Source organism: Salmo salar, chromosome 15, assembly GCF_965601325.2.
Source record: "Salmo salar chromosome 15, fSalSal1, whole genome shotgun sequence".
Classification (NCBI taxonomy): Eukaryota; Metazoa; Chordata; class Actinopteri; order Salmoniformes; family Salmonidae; genus Salmo; species Salmo salar.
The window spans coordinates 10,327,501-10,340,000 of NC_138305.1; the positions used below are offsets into that span (position 1 = coordinate 10,327,501).

The 12,500-nt window shown below is 46.2% G+C and overlaps 1 protein-coding gene across 1 annotated transcript in view; it reads right to left on the minus strand.

Moving 5' to 3' along the window:
* Positions 1 to 12,500, minus strand: part of LOC106570928 (PDZ domain-containing protein 2) — a 183,131-nt gene that overhangs the window by 31,612 nt on the left and 139,019 nt on the right. Inside the window, exons 15-16 of the mRNA XM_082961630.1 lie at positions 1,731 to 1,831; positions 1,257 to 1,425 (exon numbers count right to left, since the gene is read on the minus strand). Coding sequence (XP_082817756.1) covers positions 1,257 to 1,425; positions 1,731 to 1,831 — 270 coding nt within the window. The remainder of the gene's footprint in view (positions 1 to 1,256; positions 1,426 to 1,730; positions 1,832 to 12,500) is intronic.

Below are 12,500 nucleotides of genomic sequence, written 5' to 3' on the forward strand. Positions count from 1 at the left end.
CGTTGGAGTGTGTCTTAATGTGTGTGTGTCTTAATGTGTGAGTGTTAATGTGTGTCTTAATGTGTGTGTGTGTGTGTCTTAATGTGTGTGTGTCTTAATGTGTGTGTGTCTTAATGTGTGTGTGTGTGTTAATGTGTGTGTGTGTGTGTCTTAGTGTGTGTGTGTGTGTGTCTTAGTGTGTGTGTGTGTGTGTCTTAATGTGTGTGTGTCTTAATGTGTGTGTGTGTGTGTGTGTGTCTTAATGTGTGTGTGTCTTAATGTGTGTGTGTGTGTGTGTGTGTGTGTGTGTGTGTGTGTGTGTGTGTGTGTGTGTGTGTGTGTGTGTGTGTGTGTGTGTGTGTTAATGTGTGTGTAAAAAAGTGTATTCTGTACATCTGTCTCCTACTAGTCATTACCACGCCTTCTAACAGAGGCACCGGGACTGTTGTACCTACATCTAAACCAGGACAGTTGTACCTAGATCTAAACCAGGACAGTTGTACCTAGATCTAAACCAGGACAGTTATACCGAGATCTAAACCAGGACAGTTGTACCTAGATCTAAACCAGGACAGTTGTACCTACATCTAAACCAGGACAGTTATACCGAGATCTAAACCAGGACAGTTGTACCTACATCTAAACCAGGACAGTTGTACCTAGATCTAAACCAGGACAGTTGTACCTACATCTAAACCAGGACAGTTGTACCTAGATCTAAACCAGGACAGTTGTACCTAGATCTAAACCAGGACAGTTGTACCTACATCTAAACCAGGACAGTTATACCGAGATCTAAACCAGGACAGTTGTACCTACATCTAAACCAGGACAGTTGTACCTAGATCTAAACCAGGACAGTTGTACCTACATCTAAACCAGGACAGTTGTACCTAGATCTAAACCAGGACAGTTGTACCTAGATCTAAACCAGGACAGTTATACGGAGATCTAAACCAGGACAGTTATACCGAGATCTAAACCAGGACAGTTGTACCTAGATCTAAACCAGGACAGTTATACCGAGATCTAAACCAGGACAGTTGTACCTAGATCTAAACCAGGACAGTTGTACCTACATCTAAACCAGGACAGTTATACCGAGATCTAAACCAGGACAGTTGTACCTAGATCTAAACCAGGACAGTTGTACCTAGATCTAAACCAGGACAGTTGTATCTACATCTAAACCGGCACCTCTTACGGAGACCACTATCAGTAGGTAGCACTCTTTTTCATATACCATAGGGATGTGGAATAGGGGAAATGGACTGTACCATGTGGCTGAGTGGCGGGGGTGTCGTCTATTGAGGTGTTACAGCTCCTGTGGTGGAGCATGTCGTCATCACTGGATCCCATCGCATTGGTTTCCGACAGCGACGAATGACTGGTTACTTCCTGGGAAAAGTACTGAGATAGCTCCGCCTCTGAACTCAGAGACCCTTGCTGCTCAGAAAGAGAGAGATTAGATTAAAGCAAGAGGAAAAGTTCACTTAGATTTGTGTAAGAAGGAAGACTCAAAGCCTTGATATGAATCTAATGAGAGTCTGAGAGCTATAGAAACTCTGCTGAAGAGGAAGAATAGTTGAGGTCAAGGTTTTGTCTCAACCCCATATGATTCAGCTGCAAAACATTGGTGACATTGGTAACAATAGTGAACGGACATTGACCGGTGATCGATTGATTGATTGGTTCATGTATTGATAGATCGATTGATTGATATATTGATTGTTGTGTGTAATGTATCGTACCCTGCTGGCGGGCTCCAGGAATCTTTTCATGGTCCAGCTGAGGGAAGAGCCATCTGCCTGTTTGGCCTTCACTGTGAGGGAGGGGCTCTTAGAGTGCATGCCTAGAGGTCAAGGGTCAGAGGAAACATTCACTCAACAACCTGACTCCAATATAGATATCACAACAGACTATGATTCCAGGTAAGCACTTCTAAGCGCTGGCGATAGAAATATATGTTTGGGGGTGTGTAAGAAATATTTTGGCTATTTTCACAACCAGAATTATGGGCACAGTAGCTGGCGGTGGCGCGAAAGGGTTTTGATGAATAAACAAATTGTGGGTGTGTCGAGGCTTGGCCACTCACTGGCCAATCAGAACGTGTTCCATCACTAAATATGTGGTTGCTTCAAGTTGTGTATTTAAAACAAAATAAAATTGAATTGTCACACGTGCCGAATACAACAGGTGTAGACCTTAAAGCGAAATGCTTACTTACAGTGAGGGAAAAAAGTATTTGATCCCCTGCTGATGTTGTACATTTGTCCACTGACAAAGAAATGATCAGTCTATATTTTTAATGGTAGGTTTATTTGAACAGTGAGAGACAGAATAACAAACAAAAAAAATCCAGAAAACGCATGTCAAAAATGTTATCAACTTTTCTCGTACTCGTACTTCCTGTATAGACGCCCATTATTTTGTATTTAATTGTATTCCTCTTGTGCTAGTTACTATTTTACTTGATATTATTATTTTCAAACTCTGTATCGTTGGGAAAGGTTCGTAAGCAATAATTTCACTGTAAAGTCTACACCAGTTGTATTTGGCACATGTGATACAATTTAGACAATTTGATTTGACTTAAAAAATGTTTTATTCATAGGCGAATTGGCTAATGGATAAAAGAACACACCTGTGCCATACTGCAAAACCAGCTGTTATTAAGGGGAGAGTAAGCTATGCTTGGTTTTTCATCAAATTAAACGAAATGGGAGGGAAACCAATCGTTTAAAAAAAATCGTTTCTAAATAGAAAATTCACCGGCACAAAATGCCAGAGGGACAGTATTTACCTTTGGCCAGGTCGCAGTTGTCTATATAGCCTACCTGGTTAAATAAAGGTGAAATAAAAAATAAATTTAAAAAAACACAACGAAATGTAAAACTAATGTGTGTTTAAGACTTGTGCCTCCTTAACACCAGCCTAAAATAGAGCCCTGAGACTCTTAAAAACAATTATTGACACTCTCTTCATCGATCGAGAGAGAAAGAAGTGAGAGAGAGGAGAGAGAGAGACAGTGGAAGGGAGAGCGGGAGAAAGAGAGGTGATAGAGAGAAGAGAGAGAGAGAGAGAAGTGATAGAGAGAGAGAGAGACAGAGGAAGGGAGAGAGGGAGAAAGAGAGGTGATAGAGAGAGAGTCATGCTCAACATGAACTCCTGATATATTCATATTTTTTTGTTTTTAGAATGAGATAAACACAAATCGAAAAGAATTCCAGACAAGAAGTGATGAACAACAACTCTATTCATTCAGAATAGAAAAAAAAGTAACTTTGCACCTCAAGTTAAGAAGTTTTGACTCTAGCTAGCTAGCTACACAACAAAGACCTAGCCAGCAGGCTAACAAGCTAGCCAGAAGAAACGAGCTAGAACAAACCTAGCAAGGGGAGTTAATACAACTACATCAAACGACCAAACTGACTGAGTAAACCAACAAGGAGAACGGACTAACTTTAAACATATCTTCTGTTTTTCTGTGTGAAGATTTGTCACTCTTTTTGCTGGTTTTTGAACTAAATTAGCGCTAGCTAGCAACAGCAGCAGACAAACAAACCGGTTGCTATGGCAACGGGGCAGCAGGACAGAGCAGCAGAGTCCACAGGCACGTCCAAAATGACACAACAAGAATAGCTTTTAAACAGACACTACTAAAGGGGAGGCCAGAAACCCTTTTCCGCAGACCTCTACAATAACGGTGATGTGAGTAATCTCATGTTCCTCCCTGACCAGCCAAATGCATGGCGCTCAGCAGTCTGCTCTCACTACCCATCCATCTCATCTTCCTCACTGACCAGCCAAATGCATGGCGCTCAGCAGTCTGCTCTCACTACCCATCCATCTCATCTTCCTCCCTGACCAACCAAATGTTTGGCGCTCAGCAGTCTGCTCTCACTACCCATCAATCTCATCTTCCTCACTGACCAACCAAATGTAAGGCGCTCAGCAGTCTGCTCTCACTACCCATCCATCTCATGTTCCTCACTGACCAGCCAAATGCATGGCGCTCAGCAGTCTGCTCTCACTACCCATCAATCTCATCTTCCTCCCTGACCAGCCAAATGCATGGCGCTCAGCAGTCTGCTCTCACTACCCATCCATCTCATCTTCCTCACTGACCAGCCAAATGCATGGCGCTCAGCAGTCTGCTCTCACTACCCATCCATCTCATCTTCCTCACTGACCAACCAAATGTATGACGCTCAGCAGTCTGCTCTCACTACCCATCCATCTCATCTTCCTCACTGACCAGTCAAATGCATGGCGCTCAGTAGTCTGCTCTCACTACCCATCCATCTCATCTTCCTCACTGACCAGCCAAATGCATGGCGCTCAGCAGTCTGCTCTCACTACCCATCCATCTCATCTTCCTCACTGACCAGCCAAATGCATGGCGCTCAGCAGTCTGCTCTCACTACCCATCCATCTCATCTTCCTCACTGACCAGCCAAATGCATGGCGCTCAGCAGTCTGCTCTCACTACCCATCCATCTCATCTTCCTCACTGACCAGCCAAATGCATGGCGCTCAGCAGTCTGCTCTCACTACCCATCCATAAAGACAGAGGGAATCTGTAATGGGTGGAAGCTGAAAATCTGGGAGTGTCATGGTGCCAGGTAACATCAGGCTGGGACTGTCATGGTGCAAGGTAACATTAGGCTGGGACTGTCATGGTGCCAGGTACCAGACTGGGACTGTCATGGTGCCAGGTACCAGACTGGGACTGTCATGGTGCCAGGTAACATCAGGCTGGGACTGTCATGGTGCCAGGTAACATCAGGCTGGGACTGTCATGGTGCCAGGTAACAGACTGGGACTGTCATGGTGCCAGGTAACATTAGGCTGGGACTGTCATGGTGCCAGGTAACAGACTGGGACTGTCATGGTGCCAGGTAACATTAGGCTGGGACTGTCATGGTGCCAGGTAATAGACTGGGACTGTCATGGTGCCAGGTAACATCAGACTGGGACTGTCATGGTGCCAGGTAACAGACTGGGACTGTCATGGTGCTAGGTAACATTAGGCTGGGACTGTCATGGTGCCAGGTAACGGACTGGGACTGTCATCGTGCCAGGTAACAGACTGGGACTGTCATGGTGCCAGGTAACAGACTGGGACTGTCATGGTGCCAGGTAACATCAGACTGGGACTGTCATGGTGCCAGGTAACAGACTGGGACTGTCATGGTGCCAGGTAACATTAGGCTGGGACTGTCATGGTGCCAGGTAACGGACTGGGACTGTCATGGTGCCAGGTAACAGACTGGGACTGTCATGGTGCCAGGTAACATCAGGCTGGGACTGTCATGGTGCCAGGTAACAGACTGGGACTGTCATGGTGCCAGGTAACATCAGACTGGGACTGTCATGGTGCCAGGTAACAGACTGGGACAGTCATGGTGCCAGGTAACATTAGGCTGGGACTGTCATGGTGCCAGGTAACGGACTGGGACTGTCATGGTGCCAGGTAACAGACTGGGACTGTCATGGTGCCAGGTAACATTAGGCTGGGACTGTGATGGTGCCAGGTAACGGACTGGGACTGTCATGGTGCCAGGTAACAGACTGGGACAGTCATGGTGCCAGGTAACAGACTGGGACTGTCATGGTGCCAGGTAACATCAGACTGGGACTGTCATGGTGCCAGGTAACAGACTGGGACTGTCATGGTGCCAGGTAACATTAGGCTGGGACTGTCATGGTGCCAGGTAACATTAGGCTGGGACTGTCATGGTGCCAGGTAACAGACTGGGACTGTCATGGTGCCAGGTAACAGACTGGGACAGTCATGGTGCCAGGTAACAGACTGGGACAGTCATGGTGCCAGGTAACAGACTGGGACTGTCATGGTGCCAGGTAACATCAGACTGGGACTGTCATGGTGCCAGGTAACAGACTGGGACTGTCATGGTGCCAGGTAACATTAGGCTGGGACTGTCATGGTGCCAGGTAACAGACTGGGACTGTCATGGTGCCAGGTAACAGACTGGGACTGTCATGGTGCCAGGTAACATTAGGCTGTTTGAAACAGAGCTGGCTGATCTAACAAAGGAGGTGAGAGAGCTGGCTGATCTAACAAAGGAGGTGAGAGAGCTGGCTGATCTTACAAAGGAGGTGAGAGAGCTGGCTGATCTATCAAAGGAGGTGAGAGAGCTGGCTGATCTAACAAAGGAGGTGAGAGAGCTGGCTGATCTAACAAAGGAGGTGAGAGAGCTGGCTGATCTAACAAAGGAGGTGAGAGAGCTGGCTGATCTAACAAAGGAGGTGAGAGAGCTGGCTGATCTATCAAAGGAGGTGAGAGAGCTGGCTGATCTATCAAAGGAGGTGAGAGAGCTGGCTGATCTAACAAAGGAGGTGAGAGAGCTCCAAAAAGACAGGAGAGGAGCTGCAGGAGAGAAAGAGAGCAGAGGACAGGTTGCGAGAGAGAGAACAAGAGGGCAGGCTGCAGGAGAGAAAGAGAACAGAGGACAGGCTGCAGGAGAGAAAGAGAACAGAGGGCAGGCTGCAGGAGCAGCTAGATCACCACTCTATGACCTGCCCTCACACAGCAGAGGAGCCCAGCTCAACCAGCCAGGCCTCTCCAGCCCTGCCTGCTGCACCCCTCCTCCCTCCAGCCCTGCCTGCTGCACCCCTCCTCCCCAGCCCTGCCTGCTGCACCCCTCCTCCCTCCAGCCCTGCCTGCTGCACCCCTCCAGCCCTGCCTGCTGCAGCCCCCCCTCCTCCCTCCAGCCCTGCCTGCTGCACCCCTCCTCCCTCCAGCCCTGCCTGCTGCACCCCTCCTCCCTCCAGCCCTGCCTGCTGCACCCCTCCTCCCTCCAGCCCACAGAACAGCCTCCCACTGACAGCGGCACCGGCACAGACCAGCCCCCCCCTCTACCCCCTCCAGTCCATAACAGACCAGCCCTCCCTCTACCCCCTCCAGTCCATAACAGACCAGCCCCCTCTCTGCCCCCTCCAGTCCATAACAGACCAGCCCCCCCCTCTGCCCCCTCCAGTCCATAACAGACCAGCCCCCCCTCTACCCCCTCCAGTCCATAACAGACCAGCCCCCCCTCTGCCCCCTCCAGTCCATAACAGACCAGCCCCCCCTCTACCCCCTCCAGTCCATAACAGACCAGCCCCCCCCTCTACCCCATCCAGTCCATAACAGACCAGCCCCCCCTCTGCCCCCTCCAGTCCATAACAGACCAGCCCCCCCTCTACCCCCTCCAGTCCATAACAGACCAGCCCCCCCCTCTACCCCCTCCAGTCCATAACAGACCAGCCCCCCCCTCTACCCCCTCCAGTCCATAACAGACCAACCACCCCCCAGCTCCAACACCCACCAGCCCCCCCTCTGCCCCCTCCAGTCCATAACAGACCAGCCCCCCCTCTACCCCTTCCAGTCCAGAAGAAACACTGGCTGACATCGTCCTGTTAATTGACTCAAATGGGAAGTTTGTTCAGGAGAAGAAACTTTTCCCTCGACACAAAAGGAGAAAGGTGTGGTGCCCAACAACGCAGAGTGCCATGGAGCTGCTTGATAAGGCCCATCTCGGGTCACCAAGCCACGTAATCATACACACCGGAAGCAATGACCTGCGTGCTCAGCAGGAGAGGGTGGCCACTTCACTACGGGAGGGATCAAGAAGGCCTCCGCAATCTTCCCCAACTCAAGAATCGTGGTGTCAACCCTTCTACAGAGGAAGGACTTCCACCCTGCCACAATCCAAAGAATAAACGCCAGCCTCTCCTGGGACTATGCCCTGCGACCCAATGTACACCTGGCCCACCATCCCAAACTCGATCTGGACTGTCTCTATGACCATGGTCACCTGTACAGTGAGACAGTCCCCATCCTTGCCAAGACTCTCAAGGACGTCGCTTTAAACCGCAGCTCGACCTCTCCACCCAGGAACAGCGGAGCAATCTCCACCCCGCCGAGATCACCGAGACAACACCCCGGACCAGCACCCTGGACCCCCAGCCACGACCACAGCACCACCAACCTCAATGCCCACCACAGCCAGCGCAGCACAGACCACACCAGACCAGCTTCAGAGCCACCCAGACGAGGCCTCCCATCCCCCTGCCCCCCCACCGCAGACCCCCACCTGGAGGAGCCACAGCCCAGCAGGCAGAGCTACGGACAGCCTGTGAGAGGAGCAACTGGCCCAGCCCACACCAACCAAATGAGTGACATTAAACAAATGCTGAGTCTACTATGCTCACATGTGATAGGCCGAGGGTTATGGATGCTCACATGTGATAGGCCGAGGGTCATGGATGCTGACATGTGATAGGCCGAGGGTCATGGATGTTCACATGTGAAAGGCCGAGGGTCATGGATGCTCACATGTGATAGGCCGAGGGTCATGGATGCTCACATGTGATAGGTCGAGGATCATGGATGCTCACACGTGATAGGCCGAGGGTCATGGTAAGATGAGCACAACAACTCCACCCTCCTCACACTACATCCACCCAAGTGGCATGACACAAATGTTATCTTCAATGATAAACAAATCACATTTGCATAATAAGAGTTTACTTTCATTGAAAAAAAACTATTTTAATAGTTCTTGTTGGATTGTGAGTGTTTGTCTCATTTTGAAGGTAAAAAAAAAGAAAAGTTATGAAATCTTTTTACGTTGCATGTTGGAATTTACAAGGATTGAAGTCCTCTGCTTTTGGGCTAAAGAGCAGAATGCTAATGTGGTATACATCTGAACTAATTCATTCAATCGAATTGATCAAAATAGGAGATTTCTTTATCAAGTAAAAAATCAACAAGGAGGCTTTATCTTAACAGATAAAAAAATCTTCCTCTGTGCCACATACATTCCCCCCTCAGAGTCACCCTACTTCAATGAAGAGAGTTTCTCTATTCTAGAGGGGGAGATGAGTCACTTTCAGGCCCAAGGCAACGTACTGGTCTGTGGAGACCTGAATGGTAGAACAGTAGAAGAACAAGACACTATTAACCTGTTGGGGATAGGGGGCAGTATTTGCACGGCTGGATAAAAAAACGTACCCGATTTAATCTGGTTACTACACCTGCCCAGTAACTAGAATATGCATATAATTATTGGCTTTGGATAGAAAACACCCTAAAGTTTCTAAAACTGTTTGAATGGTGTCTGTGAGTATAACAGAACTCCTATGGCAGGCCAAAACCTGAGAAGATTTCAAGCAGGAAGTGGCCTGTCTGAGAAGTAGTGTTTCATCTTGGCTCTTTTTATTGAAGACTCAGGATCTGTGCAATAACGTGACACTTCCTACGTCTTCCATAGGGTCTCAGAGCCCGGGAAAACGTTGAACGATATCGAGGCAGGCTCTGGCTGAAACACTTTATCGCTTTTGGCAAGTGGCCACTCAGAGTACTATGGGCTTAGGCGCGTGCCCGCTTCGACCGAATGGTTTCTTTTCCTTTGTCTGTTTATCTAAACGCAGATTCCCGGTCGGAATATTATCGCTTTTTTATGAGAAAAATGGCATAAAAATTGATTTTAAACAGCGGTTGACATGCTTCGAAGTACGGTAATGGAATATTTAGAATTCTTTTGTCACGAATTGCGCCATGCTCGTCACCCTTATTTAGCCTTTAGGATAGTGTCTAGAACGCACGAACAAAACGCCGCTGTTTGGATATAACGATGGATTATTTTGGACCAAACCAACATTTGTTATTGAAGTAGAAGTCCTGGGAGTGCATTCTGACGAAGACAACAAAGGTAAGAACATTTTTCTTATAGTAAATCTGACTTTGATGAGTGCTAAACCTGCTGGGTGTCTAAATAGCTAGCCCTGTGATGCCGGGCTATCTACTGAGAATATTGCAAAATGTGCTTTCACCGAAAAGCTATTTTAAAATCGGACATATTGAGTGCATAGAGGAGTTCTGTATCTATAATTCTTAAAATAATTGTTATGCTTTTTGTGAACGTTTATCGTGAGTAATTTAGTAAATTCACCGGCAGTGTTCGGTGGGAATGCTAGTCACATGCTAGTCACATGCTAATGTAAAAAGCTGTTTTTTGATATAAATATGAACTTGATTGAACAAAACATGTATGTATTGTATAACATAATGTCCTAGGGTTGTCATCTGATGAAGATCATCAAAGGTTAGTGCTACATTTAGCTGTGGTTTGGGTTTATGTGACATTATATGCTAGCTTGAAAAATGGGTGTCTGATTATTTTTGGCTGGGTAGTCTGCTGACATAATCTAATGTTTTGCTTTCGTTGTAAAGCCTTTTTGAAATCGGACAGTGTGGTTAGATTAACGAGAGTCTTATGTTTAAAATGGTGTAAAATAGTCATATTTTTGAAAAATTGAGGATTTGAATAACGCGCCACAGGATTCAACTGGCTGTTGAGTAGGTGGGACGCAAGCGGTTAACAGTCCTGGGGATAAACACCTACCAGGAAGAAAACCTTTCCCTCCCCACATACCCCCACAGAAACAACTATGACAAAGTGAAAAACTAAAATGGAGTACAGCTCGTGAAGCTCTGTGGAACACTGGGTCTGTACATAGTCAATGATAGGCTGAGAGGGGACTCTTTTGGTAGGTACACCTACAGCTCATCCCTTGGCAGGCAGTACTGTAGACTACTTCCTCATCGACCTAAACCCAGAGTCTCTCAGAACCTTCACAGTCAGCCCACTAACACCTCTAAGACCACAATGTATCTGAGAAGAGTGGAATCCAACCATGAAGTATCACGTGTCACAAAAATTGCCGTGTTGAATTGACCAAACTGCAGCGGGTATGTGGATACTCATTCTTTTAATGAAATACTCAAAGCATCCACAGGAAAACAAACAATAAACGATACTCACGCCACGAACAGTGTGGCAGGCTAAACAAGCAGTGCTCACAAACAATTACCTACAAACACACAGACAAACACACCCTACTAATATAGGACTCCCAATCAAAGGCAACACAACACACCTGCCTTCAATTGGGAGTCCACCCCAATTAACTATACATAGAACAACCCAACCTAGACAGAACATAGACACACATACAAAACACAACTCCCTCGGTCACGCCCTGACCAAAACTTATACACTTACTCCCTCTGCTGGTCAGGACGTGACATCACGACCCAATAAATTGCATGGTACTAAACAGGCCTATAGATGGAGTGCAAACAGTACAGACATCTACCAAAAAGCAATTAGTAGCCAAAAAATACAATCTGTCCTGGACAACTTTTTAGCCTTAACATTCTCCTACAGCAATGAAGGTGTAAATTTGGCCGTTTGGAACATACACTTTATATTTGTAAAATTAGCCTCCTTGGCTAATCTAAAGAAGCATAAGAGCAAACCAGAAATAACAGAAAATTAAAAATGATTTGATAATGATTGCAAAAATCTAAGAAAGTCATTGAGAAATGTATCTAATCAAAAACACAGAACCAGACAACAAAAATATACGCCTTCAATATGGGGAAACACAAACACACCCTAAGAACAATAAAGGAACAGCACATTAGAAATCAGCTGGATGGAATTGAGGAATCCATAGAATCAAACCACGTCTGGGAGAATTGGAATAAATTAAACAAACCTCATCAGGAGGAATTGGCTCTCCAAAATGGGGATATGTGGAGAAATCACTTTGCAAACCTCTACATCAATATAACAAAGAGCCCAGAACAAAAAGATATACAAGAAAAATTACAAATCCTTGAATCAGCAGTCAAAGACTATCAGAATCCTGTGGATACCCCAATTACAGAAGAATTATTGGAAAAACTACGCACTCTCCAACCCAACCAGGCCTGTGGCGCTGATGGTATTTGAAATGAAATGATCAAATATACAGACCACAAATTCAAATTGGCAATACTCAAACTCTTCAACATTATCCTATTTTCCCCGATATTTGGAACCAGGGATTGATCACATCAATCTATAAAAATGGAGACACATTTGACCCAAATAATTACAGAGGAATTTGCGTTAACAGCAACTTGGGAAGAATTCTCTGCAGTATTATAAATAGCAGACTACGCCATTTCCTTGACGAACACAACGTCCTGAGCAGAAGCCAGATTGGATTTCTAAAAAATTATCGTACAACAGACCACATTTACACCCTCCACACTCTAATTGACAAACAAATAAACCAAAACAAAGGCAAAATCTACTCGTGTTTTGTAGATTTCTAGAAAGCATTTGTTCAATTTGGCACAAAGGTCTTTTTTATAAACTAATAGAAAGTGGTATTGAAGGGAAAACATATGATGTTATTAAATCAATGTACACTAAAAACAAATGTGCGGTTAAAATTGGCAACAAGTAAACAGACGTCTTCTCACAGGGACGGGGAGTGAAACAGGGCTGCCCAATAAGTCCAACACTATTTAACATCTACATTAATGAATTAACAACAAGCAAACAGACTTCTTCTCTCAAGGACGGGGAGTGAAACAGGGCTGCCCAATAAGTCCAACACTATTTAACATCTACATTAATGAATTGGCAAAAACATTAGAAGAATCGGAAGCACCT